Genomic DNA, 21563 nt, shown 5'->3' on the forward strand with positions numbered 1-21563 from the left:
TCCTCAGGTAATTCGAGCACATAAGCATTTGGTCCTATACGTTTCAGCACCTTATAAGGACCCATCTTCTTTGGATGGAGCTTTGTGTTAACACCAGGTTGGAACCTCTCAGGATTTATGCGAACCATAACCATGTCTCCTGGTTTAAACTCCATATAACGACGATGACGATCAGCTGTAGTCTTGTAGACATCATTACTTAAGGCAATACGTCGTCGCACGTTTGCATGCACCTCTGTGATGTGGCGCAAGAATTCATCAGCTTCAAGGCTGATTCGAGCCTGGGGTGGGAGTGGAACAAGATCAATTGGGCGTTGCGGCTGAATTCCAAGTAATATCTCAAATGGCGTGCGCCCCGTTGTCCTATTCACAGAGCTATTGTAGGCAAACTCAGCTATGTCAAGGATTGCTGGCCATGTCTTCTCATAATCTCGGACTAAGCACCTCAACAAGTTCCCCAAACTTCTATTAACAACCTCTGTCTGACCGTCAGTTTGTGGATGGAATGCAGTTGAAAACTGTAGCTTTGTGTTAGTTTTTAGCCACAATGTCTTCCAGAAATAGCTCATAAACTTGACGTCACGATCAGAGACAATAGTACTTGGCAGCCCATGCAGTCGAACAACTTCTTTAAAGAAGAGCTTTGCAATATGATAGGCATCAAAGGTCTTTCGACATGGCAAAAAGTGAGCCATCTTAGAGAAGCGATCCACTACAACCATGATGGAATCGTACCGTTCTCTTGTAGGTGGCAGCCCAAGTACAAAATCCATACTAATGTCGAGCCAAGGTGCATGAGGAACCGGTAGTGGGGAGTAGAGGCCTGTATTCTGCTTGGTCCCCTTAGCAAGTTGACAGACTCAACACCTTTTGATGACATGATCTACGTCTTTTGCAATGTGTGGCCAGTAGTACCGATCAGTCACCTGTATGATGGTCTTGTCCTTGCCGAAGTGGCCTCCCAACCCTCCTCCGTGTAACTCCCTTATGATGTGATGTCGTAGGGAGGAGTCTGGAATGCATAATCGCGTTCCGAAGAACAAATAACCATTGTGGACAGAATATTTAGGGTGTTGCTCACCTTGCTGTAACTCTGCATATAGAACTCTGAAATCCTTATCAGATGCGTACTCATCTCGTATCTGATCAATACTAACGGCATGTGCTGAAAAAGTATTGATAGTGAGAACTTTTCGGCTTAAAGCATCAGCCACCGTGTTCTCTTTACCAGCCTTGTATTTCATCGCAAAGACGAACTCTTACAGGTAAGCAACCCACTTTGCATGCTTCTGACTGATTGACTTCTGAGAATGGAGATGTTTGAGTGCTTTATGATCGGTGTAAAGAATAAATTCCTTACCAATAAGATAGTGTCTCCAATGGCGTAACACTTGGATGACAGCATAGAGCTCCAAATCGTAAGTCGAGTAGCGTCGCTTGGCATCGTTGAGTTTCTCGATATAGAAAGCGATAGGGTGCCCTTCTTGTATCAGCACACCTCCCAACCCAATATGCGAAGCATCAGTTGCCACCTCAAATACACGATTAAAATCTGGCAGGCGTAATACCGGGGCCTCCGTCATCTTCTTCTTGATAAGATGGAGGGCTTTTGTCGCCGCTGTTGTCCACTCAAACTTGCCTTTACTCTGCTTCATACATTCGGTAATAGGTGCCATGACTGCACTAAAATTTCGAATGAATCTCCTGTAAAATGAGGCTAGACCGTGGAAGCTACGGACTTCAGTGATTGTCTTCGGGGTAGGCCAATTGGTGATGCTCTTGATCTTCTCAGGATCAGCTTCAACCCCCTTGGAGGAGACAATAAAACCAAGGAATACAACCTTGGGCAGCATAAAGGAACACTTCTTGAGATTAATGTATAGCTTCTCCATACGGAGCACCCTCAAGACTTGCTTCAAATGGTCGATGTGATCATCTGGATGCTTGCTGTAAACTAAGATATCATCAAAGTATACAACCAAAAATCGACCAATAAATGGACGAAGTACCTGTGTCATAACTCGCATGAATGTACTAGGTGCATTCGTCAGACCAAAGGGCATGACCTTCCACTCGAACAGTCCATCCTTGGTTTTGAAGGCGGTCTTCCATTCGTCTCCTGGCCGAATACGAATTTGATGGTAGCCGCTTCGAAGGTCCAATTTTGAAAAGACCTTTGCCCCGGACAACATGTCTAGCATATCATCAAGTCGTGGTATGGAAAACCTATACTTAACCGTTATTTTGTTGATTGCTCTGCTGTCGACACACATACGCCATGAGCCATCCTTTTTTGGAGTAAGTAATGCTGGTACAGCACAAGGACTAAGGCTCTCAATGATAAACCCCTTCTTTAGTAGTTCATCAACTTGCCTTTTGAGCTCAGTGTGTTCTGTAGGACTGAGACGGTAAGCTGGAAGGTTGGGAAGCACAGACCCAGGTACCAAGTCAATAGCATGCTGAATATCGCGCATGGGAGGGAGCTTATTAGGTAGCTCGTCAGGTACTAAATCAGAAAAGTCTGTTAGAAGCTCTCTAATAGGCCGTGTGAGTTGAACTGTTGGTGGTGGAGTGACCTCTCTAGTAACCAGGGCTAATATCATGCCTGTATCATGGCTGGTTCGCTCAAACTGCTTTTGTGGAACAGCTAAGATCTTCTTCTGTGGAAGGACTAGCATCTTGTTGGTATCGGTGGTGGCTTTCTGGTTAGTCCTCAATGTCTGTCTCTTACGCATCTCCTCTGGTACATTGATAGGCTCAAGTATAGTGCGCTGCCCTTTAAAGGTAAATATGCACTGATTCTTCTTTCCGCCAGTGAGAACATCATTATCATACATCCATGGTCTCCCTAAAAGAACATCAGTTAGCTTCATAGGAATAACATCACACCATACCTTTTCTTCATATCGAGAAAGTTGTAGTGGAACAAAACATCGCTGATTGACCTCCAAAGTGTTGCCATTCAGTAGGGATACTTTGTAAGGCTGCGGGTGTTTCTCTACCTTCAAATGTGCTTTCTTCACAAACAACTCAGAGACAACACTAACGCAGCTGCCACTGTCAACTATCACCTGAACAGTGCGATCAGCTGAACGCATGCGGCTGTAAAATATGCATGTACGTCGCCAATCCTCGCCTTTGGTTTCAGCCACCAATATGCGAGAAACCACATGAATTCCATAGGAGTCATCTTCATTTGCTTCAGCCCCATCATAATAATCAACATTTTCGTCTTCTTCTTCCAATGGGATTGGAAAGATATGGGAATTATCGTCAGCGTCAACCATCATTGCTACTTTTTGACGTGTAGGACAATTTTGGCATAATGTCCCCTCTCCTGACAATGAAAGCATTGCACTGTGGCAGTGCTAGGCATAGGTGCTTTCCCCTTGTGATCAGCACGTGGAGAAGGTGTGGTACGTGGAGGATAAGAAGTAGGATTTTTTGCTGAAAAATTTTTTGTGATCTCTCTAGCTTGATATCCAAACCTTCTACCCGTAGGAGCTAGTAACTCCTCTGCATGTACTGCCTTCTCGAAGTATTCCCTGACATTGGATACATCTACTACGCCAATAGCACGATTTATATCAGATCTCAAACCCAAACGAAAGCGGGAAAGTACCTGTAATTCATTCTCCCTGATGCCAGTGCGTGAATAGAGTGAATCAAACTGCTCCATATACTCTGCAACGGACATACTCCCTTGACGAAGAGTATTCAGCTTGTCCTGCAGTTGTGATCTAAAGTGTCGTGGTAAGTATTTGGCACTAAGATCTTCTTTCATCTCTTCCCAAGTAATGGGAGCTCTACCACGATCTTCAAGATCCCTTTCTTCAGTTCTCCACCATTCGCGGGCTGAGCCAACTAGCTTAGTACGTGCTAGTCTCATCTTACGTGACTCAGACAACTCATACCAATCAAAATAGTCATCTAAAGCAGCCAACCAATCATAAAATACCTGTGGATCATGCTTTCCGTTGAACTCCTTTAATTCAAGCTTGACTTTTTGTGAATCATCAGCACGTCGACGGGGTGCTTCAAGATCACCATTGAAATAAGATCTTACATGCTCCTCAAAGGTAGGTGGTGCTGTAGGGGTTCTTTGTTGTGCCCTTTCAGCACTTCTCCTATGTTGACGATGCACAGTAGATTGTAGTTGATACCTGTCCTCCCTCTCGAATGGTACATTGCTGCCTTGTATTGGAGTAACACTTTGGTTCTCAAGTCGCAGTAACCTCTCACTAATAGTTTTTTTATCAGCAGAGAGTTGTTGAAACATTTCAATGACTTTTGCCATTGGATCAGGTGGAGGCGGCGGCCACTGTGACTCATTCTCTGCCATGCTCTGATACCAATTGATGTAATACTGAAATTGAGGAAGCTCAAAACAGTACCAGGGTAGGATCTTTTCTCAGAGAATAGGGAATTCTAGATATGGAGAATAGGATATTGCTAAAACTTGTTGAAAGATGAAAAAAAGATGGAACAATAAACAATAATATAACACCCGGGCTTCACACCGCAAGGTGGATCGACTGGATCAAACACCAACCTACCTTGATCAAACACAAGAGATTCTTGATCAAACACAAGAGATTCTTGATCAAACACAAGAAGAGAGTTGCATAAGCAAACTTTGATTTCAAATTCTGAGTTGTCTTTGAATGCTTACAATTGATCCTATTTATAGGACCAACTCAACAAAACATTACATACCCAACTTCCAACTAACAATAGTAGAAAGTCTTCACTTATTAAAGTTGGGGTAGGAAAGTCTTCACCTTCCAACTACTAAAGTTGGAAAAGTCTTCACCTACCAACTACCAAAAGTAGAAAAATCCTCACCTCTTAAAGTTACAATGGAAAAGTCATCCCCCAACTACCAAAGGTGAAAAAGTCTTCATCCCCCACCTACCAAAGGTGGAAAAATCTTCATCCCCCACCTACCAAAGGTGGAAAAGTCTTCATCCCCCAACTACCAAAGGTGGAAAAATCTTCATCCCCCACCTACCAAAGGTGGAAAAGTCTTCACCCATCATCACTTACAAAAGTGAATTGATCCCCCCATTTAGAAAAGTAAAAAGTAAAAGTAAGTAACTTCTAACCACTTAAATTGAACCGATATTGGACCAACATGGACCATGGTTCAATTGGAACTAAACTAAGACATAAAACATGAAAAAACTAAGTATGAAATTAATAAGCATCAACAAGGTAAGGCCACATGCTAGTTACTCTTGTTGGCCTTCTTCCTACGGATGTAGGTCTTCAGATCTGCATCACTGGGGCTGCGGGATCTGGAGCCCCGAAGATGCTATCCACAAAACCTGACCCAATCTGGGGGTGTGAGTCGAGTGACTGACCCCCATAGTGGCAGAGGGGTAAGAGCTGGTCTATTGTTGTGGGTATCCAAACTGGCCAAATTGACTATAATGACTATAGTCTGAACCGGTCGTCCCTGTGCCATATATAGTTGAAGGTGCATCCAACGGCTCCCCAAGAATGTAAGTACCAGTACTACTCTCCATGCTTAAGCCTCCTAGTGTGTCAGTCAAGCTTATAACAGAGATGTCCATGGAGTCCACACTACCCTGCTTCTCTCCACCAGCTAAGAATTGACGACGTGAGCCTCTCCTGTAGGGTGTGGGTGTGGGTGAGTGTGCACCATAGTCTATGTCCTTTGTGGCATGAGTGAACTGAGTCTCTCCTGTGAACCGCAACTGTTCTTGCTCCGGTTCAGTGTAATGATACCTCTCGCGTAACCCCCCATCACCATCCCCATCACCATCATCGTCATCATCATCATCATCACTGGACCGTGACTAAACAGTTTCAGGCTCCACATCAACCCCAGTAGCTTGGGTCTCGAAAGGCCTGGGTACTTGTGAAAGCACACGGCCCTCTTGAGACATATACTCATCCATGTCCGTACCCATCAGACTAGCTGCCATGGGGTCAGGCCTACCCCCAGGCTGATCCATAAGTGGCTCACCTCGATCCTTCACCCATTGGTATAAGGGATCATCCTCATCATCTGAGTCTTCTTGGAAAATGTTAGTAAGTTCAATTGGCTCACTGCTACCCTCTTGGCCTCGACATATATGCTGCATCTTCAATCTCATGTTGTAATGCACAAACACCAATTGCTGCAGCTTTTCATGACCTAGTCGGTTACGCCTCTTGGTGTGGATCAGTGAGAATGTACTCCAGTTACGACTCACATCCATGTGCATCTTTTCCATATAGGACCCACCATTCACCAGGGGTAGTAGTTTGTCTCCCAGCCCCTGCTACTGCCCTACCAAAACTCCCATTACCATCCCTGAATTCCTTCATCTACACATATTTCAAACATTGAATACAAGTTAGTACATAATACGATATGTACTTCAACACTTAGGAAGCTGAAAGTCTATATATATCTTAAACATTAACCCACCTCAATGTTGCATGCTGCCTATAGATTAGCTTTAGGGACCAACTTTGCCACCACAAGCTCCATTGCTTCTATCAAATCATCATCCATTCCTAGATCGTACTTGTAGTGGTACGTAGGATTGAGATAATACGCTGTAAATTCCATAAGTAACTTGTCATTAACTGTAATGTGTAAAGTAAGTCTTTAATATTTAAGTTTCTAAACTCACCAGCTTCATGCAGTGGATGCATCAAATGTTTCTCCCATCTCTCCTCAATAATTCTTATGTAGGATTTTGCACCCCTAGGGATAGTGCTCTCACCTTCTCCTTCATTTTCTCCATTGCAGCATACATATATGGTAAGGTAGGCTGCTTCTCTGAGTCTACCAACCTCAAGATCGTTGCAATTGGGCCAAATATAAGAAGAATCTTCTTCACATCTTGCCAAAATCCTTCACCAGAGATGGTGGTATGTGCTGCGATACCACCTGGGGAACCCGATTCCCTCCATCCAAACCACTCTTTATTGGCAAACATGGATCTCAAACCAACCATCTTATCTTGAAAGCTCTTCAGTGCAATGTATTTGGTTGCAAATTGGGTCATACTTGCCCTTACCAAGTCTCCATCGCATTTTTCCCTCAACAAAGAGAGAGCAAATCCATGGTTGTAAACAAATGTGGGCACTTGTCTTGCCTGTTCAACCACACCTGCTACCAAAGACTTCTTCGCCATTTTTTTAAGCATTAAGTCAACGGAGTGGGCAACACATGGTGTCCAAAAAAGGTGGATGCTTTTACTCTTCCTATTCGTTAGTCTTTCCCCTGCTTTTTTGAAGTTGCTCCCATTGTCTGTGACAATCTGAACGACATTCTCAGGCCCCACCTCTGTGACAACATCCTTCAACAACTTGTATAAGTACATTGCATCCTTCTTCTCTTTGGATGCATAACAGACTTTAAGAATACAGTCTTCCTATCACAATACACCATGAAGTTGATGATGGACTGTCTAGTTGGTCCAGTCCAACCATCACACATCACAGTAACTCCATATCGTGCCCACTGATTCTTCAAGCCATTAATGTACTCATCTAACTCCTTCTGATGAGGCAAATAAACATTCATCAGCTCATAAGGAGTTGGCCCCTTTGTTCCTGGACCAGCCCTTCCTGCAGTGTCAATCATGGCCTAGTAATATGTCCCTTGTGCAACATTAGCTGGGATGCTGTTATAGAAAAAAAAATTTTGACATTGCATCCCCAAGTTGTTTCCATGTACCCCAAGCTTGCTTTATAGTTCTTTGATATGTATCCTGTTGTCTAAATAACAAGGGATTTTGCCTCTCATCAGGATCTCTTCGAGGTGGTGATGGGGGTGTGGCAGCCCTCACACTTTAAGCTCTCCTTAGAGGCATATCCACATTCCTTTGCTTCTTGTTCATTCTTCTCTCTGTGGGAGGCACATCTGATGCAGCTGCTCTAGAACCAGAGCCATCTGCTCCTCTCTTCATCTCTACCTGCCTAACCTTATCTATTTGATGAGAGACCAAGCTCGCTGCCTTAACTTTTTGCAATTCTCTCCATTCTACGCTTGACATACCTGATTCTGGGTTGTAATCACTATTAGAGTCATCAGAATCAACATCCACTGTTGTTGGGTGATGATGACTCTCTAAGACTACCTCATCGAATTCTTGGTCCAAGCTTTGTTTCTCTGCCTTCTTTAACCTTCCACCTCTTAAACTATGTTCTACATATTTTATGACTTCATATGGTGTTTGGGGGCATTTGGCAACATCCTTATACCCCCCAACTAAATGCTGTTTCAACCTAGTAGCACCTCCAAAATTTATCATCTTCTGACAATACCTACACCTTGACTTTTTCTTATCATCGGACATAGGATCCCCATGTAACCATGCAATATCACCACTATGAGAAGTAGACATTGTTCCCCAACTTCAAGTATTCAACACTATTACATAAATGTGTTTGTTCATGAATTAGTAAATAGTGAGTTAGTAACTATTCAACATAAACACTATATTGTAAAGATTGCATGCATTAAGTGCTACTCAATAACATATAGCTATTACATATTAATCCCCTATTTTTTATAATTTCTTTCATTAATTTTAGATCATATTTTTTTTTATTAATAATAAATCAAAATTCACAATAAAGTGTACTAGAGTGCAACTAATAACACCATTTTCATTTCAAAATATACAAATAATATTTACACAACATTAGAGTAATTTTCCATCGAAAACAGAAATTATTTCATAATTTTTTATTTTTCTGTAATTATTTAATATATATTATATATTTCAGAAAATTAATTTATTTATTTATTGGCTGAAAAAAAAATGGCCACCATGAGGCTGTAGATCAGCCTTTGGTGACCAACATATAAAAAAATGAGTACCAAACATCTTACATAAATCATATTTTTCTAATATTTTTTCCAAGAAAAGCATTTATTGTAACAGAAAAATAAAAAAATTAATTTTTCTTCCATGAATGTATAGATCACCCTTAGTATCATGACATATAAAAAACCAATGGTAAGAAACAAGATTTGATGATGTTACTTTTAAAAAAATGGGTTTGGGAAGAAGTTTTTACTTTAAAGTGTTCTTGAGGGGAAAAGTCACCACCAATCTTGGATATCTTGGCTTCAATGCAATTTAGAGTGAAGATCCCAGCCAAAGAATAGATGTCCTACAGTTTTTTTGTTGATTTTCTCTAAAAAATGGGAGCTTGAGGTGAAACCAGGCGAAACCAGCGAGAAATCTCGCCAGGTTGAGTCGAATCATGGCTTTAATAGTATAGTTTGGCCCCAAAATGGACCGAGATGAACCGAAATGGTTCGAGACGAGTTATTGGACCTAGATCTCGGCGAGATCTCGAAATCTCGCTCGAGATATTGCAGTTTTTCTACCTCGCCTAAGTACGGTCTAGGCACTATAATGCTCTACCTAGAGAAATGCAAAACAATTATAAATAAAAGAGTTGGGAAGATGTTACCTAACACTTTGAGTGAGCGCAATATGATATGAATGATGCACTTGATAAACTCCTTGATCAGTTCTCTTGTAGATGAAGAGTTGATGAGATGGTGGAGAGTGCAATGATTGAGATCACTTGACTTGAAATGTGTTGGAAGCTCTTGATCTCTCTTTCCTCACTTGATTTGATGATTTGAATCCCCAAAAATGATCTTAATTGTGGTGTATGTTGTGTGTTTAAAGGTGAGGAGAGCGCTTTTATATAGGCACAATTTGAGGCCTAAAAGTCTTGTTTAAGTAAAGCTCTAACGGATACGTATTTCCAGAATGAGATTGCTTGGGAAAATATTAACATTGGAATATTGCCATTGGGAGGATACAGACTCATCCAGAGTTTGATCTAGCTCATCGCTTCCCAATTGGATCTGGATTCGGTTGCATTTTCCAAAATAGACAGGCTATGAAAATGGGTATAATTTTCTCATGCGGACTCAGATTGAGACGTGTAAGTTGCATTGGATTCATGACTCGAAGCTCTATAACTTTCAACAAGAAATCATCTTTTGATACTGCCATTTGAAATGGCCAAAATGCCCTCAAACATGAACTGTCATGACTTGTCACAACTTACTCCCATCCTTATTTGGGTCTATTTGAATAGTCATTGGGCATCTCCTAGGGTCCATCTAGGCTAGTAGAAACTTAAGGATGCCATACCGTGCAAGATACAAATATGAAATGCATGTGAGTGTGTCAATTTCAAGCCCACACTGATAAGACAGACCTCTCCCAATCTGTCAAAACCCAAAATCGACACGATCGAATAATAAACATGTTGGGCTTGAGCCCGAACTGGTTATTAATTGGTTGTTCCCAGTCTGTGAGAGTAGCCCAACCGACATGACCGAATAAACTGCGTTTATGTAATATGTATTGATATTTAATATATTAGTATGTGTTAAATCTATGTCGATTATCTGTTGACAATTCTGCCCCATCACATCAGTCACTTCAGTTTTATAATTTTAAATTACACCCATTACAAAAATCACTACAGTTGTACACTCTATCTTCAACTATGTAGATTCACTTTACTCTTCAACCGACACCAACACTATTACAGCTTGTCTATCATAATTTAATGACTAATGAATAATCCATTCCTCTCTCTCTCTCTCTCTCTCCCTATATATATATATATATATATGCTCTATCCCATCTCTTCTCTAATTTCACAAACCACAAAGGTTGTTCTAACTTCACAAGGGAGATCAGAAGAAAACGTCTCCGACGGATGCTGTTCCAACCCTTCCATTGTACCGATCTACTTTGCCTCTCGAAGTGAGACTGGAATTCAGATTTCTCATCTCATTTTCTTTGAGAATGGATAGTGAGCAAGCCAAGATCTTCAATCTTTGCAAGCACGTCCTCTCAGGTTGTCAGGTCCCCTAACTCAATTACCCTCTCGCTTACTTCTTTCCTCCCTCTCTCTTTCTCTGATTTTGTGTAACCCTATTTTTAGGGAGCGGTGCCACTGGAGTTCCATCTCATCCTTGGAGTCTACTTCTTTCTTCTGCAAAAGAAGATTGATATGGCACGATTCTAGCTTTGAAGTCTAATCTCCTTACTGTTTAGAGACTGTTTATGATCTGGTTACATCGATTAAAAAGAAACCAATTATTACCCGGCAACCAACCGACCGAATGTAATCGTTCCATGCCTGGCCATTGAAGGGCTGACTACATAATCGGTCGGGAATGGTGCAAGGATTTAAATTGGGGTGCCCAATTGGGCCCTACTGTGACTGACTGGTTGACACCCTTCTTTCTTGAGTTTTGACCTTATACGCCATCACTTCTATTCTTTATAACTTCTTGACTTCTTGACTTCATTCTTCACCATTTGATGGCTTTTAATTATCCTCATTTGATGACTTCAATCTTCATTCCATTTGTCAATTTGGCTCTTTGACTTGAAGTCTCTACAAGACAATACTTGAGGGAAATATGTTAAATACCTTCATTGTTTGTTATCATCAAATCAACCTACCAACATAGGAGTGTGGGCATATCCCCAACAATATAGTTGTTGAAGTATCAGAAGGGTGAGTTGTAGCAGACGCAGGAGGATGCAACGCTTCTAGGGGAAATCACAATTCGAGAGGCGGTTCAGAGGGTTGCAAAGGAGAGGAGCTGTCATCGCCTCAGGGGCAATGACCAGGTGATGCAGATTAATAACCGAAATAGGCTTGTTTTATTAGGAATAAGCCTAGGGTTGGGTTGTATATGTGTTGGGCCTTCAGTCTATGTGGTTTGGAGTGTATTGGACCACTTTTATGGGTCCAAAAGAGGGGCTCTAAGATTGAGTACGGGATTACTAGTTAGTTTTCTATTTTCATTAGTTTCATTTTTAGTTGGGTTTTGATGGGGTTAATTAGTTTCTAATTTCAGTCATTAGTTAGTTTTTAAATTTAGTCAAAAGTTAGTTTCTAATTTCGGTCTTTGTATTTTCCTAGTTTTTAATTTTAGTAACTAGAGGGCTTGCTTTTATTTAGTTTCCTATTTCAGTTTTGGAAACTAAAGTGAGTTTCTATTATTTGTAGACCCCCATCATTATTATAAATAAAGGAGAGGGCTCCCATTAAGCCCCACGATTTATACAAACAAAAAAACTGTTGCTGCTGCAATGTCTCTGCTGAGATGGCTTTGTGTTTGATCAAAGTGCTGGGTTTGGTGTTTGATCCAAGCGACTCCTTGCAGCGAGAAGTTCAGGAGGTTTTCTTCAAGTTTCTTATTCTCTTTCAAGTTTATATTCAAGGAGTATTGCTGCATAGGTATTTATTTTTTCTTACATCAGATCTGTTCAGGCAATTGCCTTTTCTGGGAGGAATTTTCGATCTCTGTCCAGACCTATCTGCTGGTCACTTTTGTCTGAGATTTTGACCAGAGGTTATCCTCATTAAGGGAGAGACTCGATCCTGTTTTGAGGCCCATCTGGGCTGTGGTTATTAAGTAATCAAGATTCTCTCAGATTTTGTCTTTTACTGATCTGTAGTCTCTGTTATTGAAGTCGATAGACCTGCTGGTTGTGGTATTGATTGGTGGACTGCTGTTCATGTTTTTTCTGTTGACCTGAACCTGTTGGGAGTCTTATTCAGTTCCTGGTTTAGTCCTAAAGGCTACTGCTGAATTGTTTCTTCCCTGTGATGTTGTTCCTTGAGATTGATAGTTTTTCTGGATTATTATTTGTATTCTGAATTCTGATATATATATTTTGGGACTGGTTTGGTTGTTCTTTGGTTTAAAAGTTCCTGTTGTTTGGATCTAGTTTGAACTTTCAAATCTAGTCCTACATTACCCGGACATCAATAGAGACAGCAGCAAGGCTATCTTCTTCCGTTGACTACAGGTAGGAGCAAGGTTCTAAATCTCGGGTTTTGACCAATTTCGGTTGAAACCTGCGAATTGTCATAGCATCCAGGAACTCGTCCCTGGCTTCGTTGGAAACCATGGTTTTGACCCCCAGATAGTATTTTTTTGGTCTTATTTTGTTTATAGCGTATTTTCGACATTTCAAAAATGGTACTTGTGGTGCTGACACAAATTTGCTTGTGTACGCTGAGATGTACATTAGCCTAAGTCTACATGTAACTTACATAATGGAGATGGAAATAAGCTATTAAAACCAGAAAAAAACATACTTCCGATTTGAAAAACAAGCAATAATGGAGTCTCTCCTATTTGGGCTTGTAGAATGGGCCCATTACAATAGAAAACTCAAAATTACTTGTCCCTGACCCTTATAAGCCACTGGGGACTTAATTTTGGGCCTATGTTATTGAACTGTGGGCGCAATTTGACCCAGAAGACTGAACAATACCCAAATCCAAAATTATGCTTCTTTCTTTGATCTAGATCAGTTACTCTGTTTCTTCTGTCAGAAATCTCTCATTGAGATGTTTCAGAAACATATTTCAGAAACAAGTTTATGAACAATGACTAATGCACTCTCTCTCTTTATTTCATTCAGGTTCATAGGATTTTGCAAACTGATATAAACACAGAGATAGTCTTTAATTGTCAAATGGGGCGTGGACGAACTACCACAGGGATGGTGATTGCTACATTGGTTTACCTTAACCGAACTGGTGCATCTGGTAATCTTTGTTGTTCTTGCACTGGCATCTTTAATCCTTGTGTCTTTCTAGATGTGGTCCAACCAGATAGTTTAACATTTTCAATGTAAATATTGGTATTTTTCTTGTCCATCACCAAATGGAAATATGTTGCGGAAAAATATGTTACCGCACGACACAACATGGGTACATATACGTGGCATTCAAGTCCTCTATGGCACAACCATTCCCCAATATTAAATTTCAAAATCAAATAATGCTTAAAGAACTATCATAAGGATCCAAAATTATAAAGAAAAAAATCAAAGAAATCACATCAATTGCCAGCTACTTGGGGTTGGTTACATTGATCATATACCTGTATGGCTTCTCTACATAGAGCTAAAACCTCCAGTTCGCATGCGCTTCCCCAATATCTCAGTGAATGCCCTTCTTTGCTTCCCTCTTCTTGTTTTAAAGACATGAGCTTTTCAATTTTACTCCTTACTGTTGCCATCACTGGGCTTCATTATATGTGAGTAAATCATCATTGACTTCCCTCATCCATTCATTCATTGTTATGGGACAAGGCGAGCCATGGCTGTGGCCTGTTGTCTTGATGCGAGGTGATGCCTTTGTGAGGCCTAACTACCCAAGGCTAGAGCCATATGTTGCATACCAGGTCATTTTTTCCAGGTAGTCGTCATCTTAAAGTGTAAATATATGTATAGTGTAGCATTGAAAAGGTCAAAATATAGAACATAAGGGGGTTAAGGAGATTATAAAAACATGTAAGGGTGGACAAGAAATAATTTAAATATGTAACATATGGAGGTCAAGTGACAAGAAATCATTTAAATACGTAACATATGGACGTCAAGATCATTATGTTTTGGGTCTAGGCCCACCTTGGTATATAGGGCAACTGGTCACCTTAGACCTCAAGGGGCTCTTGCTGCCTATGTGATGCATTTATGTGGTATTTATCGATTGCCTGGCATTCTATCCTTGTAGAGCATGGCTAGTCGTGTGACTCATGTAATAGTTAATTATATCATCAAGTCCTAGCACCCCAAGTCCTAATGCTTGGAAATTCTTGAGGTTAGATCTGCCTATATTGGTTCATATACCTGAAGGCATCCCATTACTACCAGACTACTGATTTGCTTTTTTTATTTTTTTTATTTGATGATTTATCGAGGCAAATGGGCAGGTTAAGAGGGTATCTTTTTAAGGGCCATGGAATAGACATCTGATTTCTTCAATCCTTCTCTCTATCTCTACCACTCCAGCAGTTTCTCTTAGATTATCCATCTGGCAGTTCTCTCTCCACAACTTAGGTGATTTTCTGCTTCCTCTGTCTGCACATAAGGTACAGCAGTACAGGTATCGTAAGTTTCTGTTTCCTCAGGGTTTACGTTTCATGCTTTCAAGTTTTAGGTTTCTGGGGTCTTAAGGTTTCATGAATTTCTGGCAATCTCTTTGTCCCTTCGGTAATCTTTCCAATGGTTCTCTATTTGCTTCTCTCTGGCGATTCTCTGCTTTCTCTAGCTTCACTGTGGGGTTTAGGTTATATGTTTCAGGTTTCATCGTTTGAGGTTTATGTTTTCAAGTAATAGGTTTCATGAGGTCTGTGGTTTTGAGGTTTCATGGAGTTTTATCATTAAAACAGCTGGAAAGGACAAAGAAATTGAGATAGAAGCATTGGGACCAGTTGTGCTGGAAAGTCAGAGAGAGAGAGAGAGGGAGCAGAGAAGGAAAGTTCAATATAATTGGATGGTTCTGTCACCCTGCCCATCAAGAGAAGAAAATATCACTATTTGTTATAGGATATGCAAGAACAAACATGGGGCAAGTGGCCTCACTTTGCTATCCATGGCTCCCAAGAGGTTTATACAATCCTCTTTCCTGAGGTAAAGCAGACAAGACTATGATGTAGCACAGTATCTGTGATCCATTTATCTATACTCTTCAGTATCCAAAATATCATAAAATCCTTTGCTATAGAAGCCATCCTATAAGTTTGTTCAGATTACTTCTTGAAATCTGTTCTATTTCCTTACAGCCACAAAATCCATAACATAGCAGTAAAGAGTGCTTGACATTCTACCTTCAGATCAAAGACCTGAGGTTTCTTGAAGTCCATAACCTCATACCACTCTTTCAGCATGATCTATGGGAAATCAGCAGATCTCCGAATGAATCCTCATATGGATTGATCGACAGTAAATGAAGATTTGAGATTGATCGACAGTAAATGAAGATTTGAGACTGTTTCAGCCTTTCTGGGAGGATAACCTTAGTGCCAGTTTTTGAAAGGGATGTCTGTGATGCCATAAGGGATATGTCCAGGATGCCTGACTGCCACCCAGACCATCCATTGTAACTGAGTGGCAACTTTTCAATATTTTTTTCCTGTCTGGGACAGTGGGAATGGTTTAAAAACGTCGAGATGGAAAAGGGAATATTTGCTATAATAAATTTGAAAAGAGCACTGAAAGCCCTCGACCGTCTTCTTGTTCAATGGCCTAGGTTCCGCCCTATTTTGTAGATATTGGTTGTGGAGCAGTCCACAATGTTTTGAAGCTTTTGATCGCAGATTGAATGTTTCTCTCTCTTCCCTGCCCCCCTGCTACAATCTCTTGGGCTGTGGGTCGGACAACCGAAGGTTCAAAACCCTTGAGTGCCTGAGATTTGATGGAGAAAGGTCCAAAACTGGGTTATTTTTTAAGTTTTTACAGTCTCGGGGACTTCGATTTGATAGAAAGGATCGGTGGACAACTGTTCATTGAGTCACTTTACAGCACTTCTGTACAATTCAAGTAATAGTTGTCAGGGCGTCTAGGCGATCCTAGGTATTGGAGGAGTGAAAAAATCAAGGCGACACTACGAAGGCACGTGGGCAGAGCCTTGAAAACTATGAGTCAAGTAAAAGATCTAATAAAACCTATCATTTTCAGCTCATACCACCACACCCTCTTTTAGCTGGACGTTTCCAGAATGTTTGCGACACCGTCCAGGATGTTGGGATGCTTGATGGTCACCCTGATCATCCCATTCACCCTTCTATTCTTACAAACATTGCCTAGCACATATAGCGCTTTCTGAACAGTCCAACTTGCAACTTAAAGCACCGCTTTGGCATGAATCGGGTCGCAACTCGCTGATGTTTTTTCTTCAGAGAACTGTTGTTTCCACTTTCCTCTGGGGATCCCAACTTGAAGGATTCCCAGCCCTTAGGCTAAAGATTTTCCAAACTCAACTGGCATGCTAAGGAATGGTAACAATGTTTAATTTTCTATTTCTTTGGACTTTATAAAGGAGGAAATTTTGCTCTGTATTCAGAACAAAATTTTGTCTGTGTGCTTATGTAAAATAGGTATTCCAAGGACAACTTCAATCGGAAAAGTTTTTGATGCTGGACCCAATGTCACTGACAATTTACCTAATTCAGAGGAGGCCATTCGTCGAGGAGAATATGCCGTCATAAGAAGCCTGATTCGGGTCTTGGAGGTTGTCAAATGAATCCTCTTTCTATTTGTTATCTTCTCTTTTTTCATTTCTCTTCTTACCATTTACTTTCTTTCAGGGTGGTGTGGAAGGGAAAAGGCAAGTGGATAAAGTTATTGACAGATGTGCCTCGATGCAGGTATCTCCCTTTACCTGTTCTCTGTGTGTGTCTGTTTTTTCCTCTTTTTTTCCCCCCATTTTTATTAAGTGGTGAAATTTTCAGTTCTCAACCAGTTTACATAATTGGTTGAAAATTGTAAATTTTGTGTTTGGTTTTCTATTATGTATCCAAAAATACTTGCCCAATGAGATTTTGTTTTAGCTTGAAGGAGTACATTTAGGCTTTTAGCTGATAAGTTGGATATTTAATTCCTTTAAGGTGTTTGCTTGTTGATTTTGTACCAGAATCTACGGGAGGCAATTGCTACTTATCGCAGTAGTATTCTACGCCAGCCAGATGAGATGAAGAGAGAAGCGTCACTTTCCTTTTTTGTGGAGTACCTGGAAAGATATTACTTCCTCATCTGTTTTGCTGTATATATTCATACAGAGATAGCATCTCTCCTTTCCAGTGCATCTGGTCAGAGCAGTTTTGCTTATTGGATGAGAGCAAGGCCAGAGCTCTACAGCATACTTCGCAGGTGAATATATAAGTACTCACCCAAAATTGTTTTAGGCCACAGTTTCACATTTTTGTCCAGGGGTGCACGTGTATACACATGTCAATTTCTAATAAAATTATTTAAGCATTATTATTTGCACTATTTCTATTTGTTTTACTAGTTAACTTATGTGAACTTTTGTTTGATCGAGAGGAATATGCTTGATTTGCCTAAGTGACAGCCCCACTTTATTTATAATAAGTGACATACAGGTACAAGTACTCTAATGTCCCTATAGATAGATTTACTCTTATAACCATATTACACCCATATTACACCCATATTACAACACTCCCCCTCAAGTTGGTGCATAGATGTCGAACATGCCCAGCTTGCACACTATAGGATGAAACAACTTATTACTTAAAAACCTTTGTAAAAACATTAGCTAACTGATCTTCAGCTTTGACAAAAGGAATGCAAATCAGCCCTTGGTCTCATTTCTCAATAATGAATTTCCGATCAATCTCCACATGGTTGGTGCGATAATGCTGAATTGGAATGTGATCAACATTGATGTCAAACTTTTTGTCACAATACCGCATCATAGGTAGGGGAACAGGGCGATCCAAATCTTTTAAGAGTCCTTGAAGCCACATTACATATGCTATGAGACATGGCTTGAAATTCAGCTTCAACACTAGACTGAGCAACAACTGCATGCTTCTTGCTCTTCCAAGTAACCAATATTCCTCACACAAAAGTACCATAACCTGTGGTGGATCGACAATCATTAGGAGAGCTGGCCCAATTAGCATCAGTAAAGACCTCAACGTGCAGATGACCATGGGAAGATAAGAGGATCCCCTTTCCCTGTGTAGGCTTCAGGTAGCGCAAGATCCGAAACACGACTTCTAAATGTGTGGAATAAGGATCATGCATATACTGACTTGCCAGGCTAATGGCTAAGGCAATGTCAGGATGAGTAGGGATGCATAAATTAGCTTCCCAACCAATCGCTGATATTGTCCCTTAGCCTTGGAGAAAATCAGATCATCTGTAGAGGCCAGATGAGTAAGCTTGATGGTCTTACACTTCGGAATAGGGGAAATGCATTGTTGATCAGTGAGAGATATTGGATGCTCCTGGAGAGAACTTCCATATCTAGGGAGAAGGTATACGAGGATAGAGGACATCCTTGATGAATCCCGAGAGAAGAAGAGAATTATCTAGCTGGGTTGCCATTGACCACAACAGAGTATATGGGAGAAGCAATGCATTGATGTATCCAATTCACAAACCTCACAAGAAATCCCATTTTGGACATGAGCGAAACAATAATATCCCACCTAAACGAATGAAAGGCATTGTGAATGTCAATTTTCATAATAGCAGCAAGGGAGTGAGATTTCTTGTCAAACCCTCTCACAATCTCATTACAGAGGAGGATATTATCACTGATACTTCTACCTTCAATGAAGGATGACTGATTCTCACTGACGAGAGGATCTCACAAGATTGATTCTGTTGGCTAGAATCTTAGCAATGAATTTGTACAAAATATTACATAAAGCGATTGGCCTGAAATCATTCATAGTCTCTGCTCCTTCTTAGGGATAAGACGAAGGAACGTATGGCTAATCCCTTTGATCTTTCTAGGGTTAAAGAAGAAACTTTTGACTACTTTGATTAGATCATCTTTAATGGTATCCCATGTTGAGGAGAAGAATCCCATACTAAAATCATTTGGGCAGTCCTAATTTCATCATCAGATGGAATAGCTTGAAGCAAACTGACTGAGCTGCTAGGAATAAATTTATTGATGAGGCTCTCAGGGATAGGGGAAGCAGAACTTGAAGCAGGGTTGAATAATTCCTTGAAATAATCAACAGCTGCAGAGTTGATCTTGCTTACACTGTGGACTTGGGAGCCATCTAGAGCAATAAGCATAGGAATGGAGTTGATGTTGTTCCTTGCCCTCATAGACCGATGGAAGTAGGATGAATTTGAATCTCCAAGATCCAACCATTTGATTTTAGCTTTTTGTCTCAAAAAACTTTCTTCCTGAGCAAGGAGGGAAGAGAGGCAAACCGACTTAGTTTTTTCTTCCTCAGCCAAGGAAGAGTTGAGGGGATCAGACTAGAGCATCACTTGAATAGAAGAAAGCTTATTCCTGCAGTCAATGACTTGTTCCCAAAAAAATTAGAATTCCAAACTTTAAGAGCCTCCTTCACATTTTGCAACTTTCTAGCAAGAGCAATAAGAGTGGAAGAAAAGGCTTGGATTGGTTTGACCTAAGCTTCCTCCACAATGGAAAGGAAATCCAGATGGGAGGACCACATATCAAAATATTTAAAGGGTTTGGGGCAAAAAGATATGTAAGGCTGGATCTATAAGGAAATGGGGTTGTGATCAGAGATACTTAGAGGCTCAAAGGAGGCATGGGAGGAGGGGAAGGAGGTGAGCCAAGCTTCGTTTACCAACATTCTATCCAGTTTACAAGCAATCCGAGTAGCTCGAGATCTTTTTTTCTGACAGGAGAACTTGATGCCAGACCATCTGAGATCACTAACCTCAGTATCATCAATGCAATCATTAAAAGCATCCACTTGGGAAATGTCTATCGGCCCACCACCTTGCTTTTCATTACCAAAGAGAACAGCATTGAAGTCACCACAAATCCCCCATGGGAGAGATCTAGTATTGAGGCGGCCAGATGGATATCATTCCATAGAACCTCTCTATTAGCAGCCTGGTTGGAGGCAAAAATGGCAGTGAACAGGAAAGAGGAGCTGTGGGGAATGAAGGAGATGGACAGGTGGTGGTACTGAGAGGAGGAAGAAAGGAGAGAGACAGGATTTGAGAGGGTCCCAAAGTAACCAGATGCGACCATTATGATGATCAGAATAATTGTTGAGATAGGACCAGCCAGGGATAATAGTGGAGATGATGCGGGTAGCAGATTTTCTTTGACATGAGTTTCCAACAAGTAGCAAAACCGAGGACTAATTTCTTTGACAAGGGAGCGAACTGCAGATTGCTTGGAAGGGGGATTAAGATCCTGAAGATTCCGGACCAGGGCTTGAGACATTAAGCATGGTTGGGAGGGGGCTGCAAAGGCTCCATGGAAGGGGGGACTGCAATGGTAGGACCGAGAGTTAGACTTTCCATGAGGGAGGAGGGAGAGTCGAAAGATTGCCCTCAGCCGAACGAACCTCGGAGTGCAAAGAGGCAAGGGGCAAGTTGGGTGGAGAAGAAACCGCCCCCATTCCGATAGATACCTGATGGTTCTGGAACTAAAGGTCCAATAGGGGTCACAACAGAGTTGGGCTTAGGAGAGGGGTTAGGAATGATGTGGTGGGCTGGAGAATAAGGAGGCCCGGTAAGAGTGTGGCGGGCCTCATCCACGTTAGGGTGTTCAAAGGTAAAGTCGAAGGCAGAGATTCAGATAAGAGATGGGTAGTATGGTCAAGGGACAAAGAAGTAGTGAAAATCAAATGGTCACTCGGGATGGGACCCACAACCAACTCAGCCGAAAAGGGAAGCTTCTCCACAAAAGGGGGTAAGATATCTGGGACTGTTGCAGGTTCAACCAAAGATGGAAGAACCTACAAAATTTTAGATGGAGGTGAGGCTCAGCAGCAAATGATCTCGACGGTGAAAGAGAGCTACTGTCAGAGGAGGAAGCGCTTCGACATTCTGAGGAATCAGCACTTGAGGAGTAGCCTGCTAGAAAGTGATCAGCCGAGAATTCGAAATCATTAGAACTAGCAGGGCACAGAGTTTCCTCGAGGTTCTCAACTTCGAGGACTGAGAACCTGTTTTGACTATTAGGTAAAGCGTTGCCATGAGCAGGAAGAGTTGCTGGAGCGGTTGAGGACTCAATGGCCACCTGCGTTTGCCTCG

The 21563-nt window shown here is 41.2% G+C and overlaps 1 protein-coding gene across 4 annotated transcripts in view; it reads left to right on the plus strand.

Moving 5' to 3' along the window:
* LOC122079636 (paladin) overlaps positions 1–21563 on the plus strand; it is a 71559-nt gene that overhangs the window by 25845 nt on the left and 24151 nt on the right. For 3 of the 4 annotated variants that reach the window (XM_042646264.1, XM_042646271.1, XM_042646291.1), the window contains 4 exons: positions 13461–13587; positions 16925–17058; positions 17135–17194; positions 17461–17696. In XM_042646264.1, coding sequence (XP_042502198.1) covers positions 13461–13587; positions 16925–17058; positions 17135–17194; positions 17461–17696 — 557 coding nt within the window. The remainder of the gene's footprint in view (positions 1–13460; positions 13588–16924; positions 17059–17134; positions 17195–17460; positions 17697–21563) is intronic. The other variant, XM_042646281.1, reaches the window with a different exon arrangement.

The sequence above is a fragment of the Macadamia integrifolia genome, chromosome 1, assembly GCF_013358625.1.
Source record: "Macadamia integrifolia cultivar HAES 741 chromosome 1, SCU_Mint_v3, whole genome shotgun sequence".
In the NCBI taxonomy this organism is placed as follows: domain Eukaryota; kingdom Viridiplantae; phylum Streptophyta; class Magnoliopsida; order Proteales; family Proteaceae; genus Macadamia; species Macadamia integrifolia.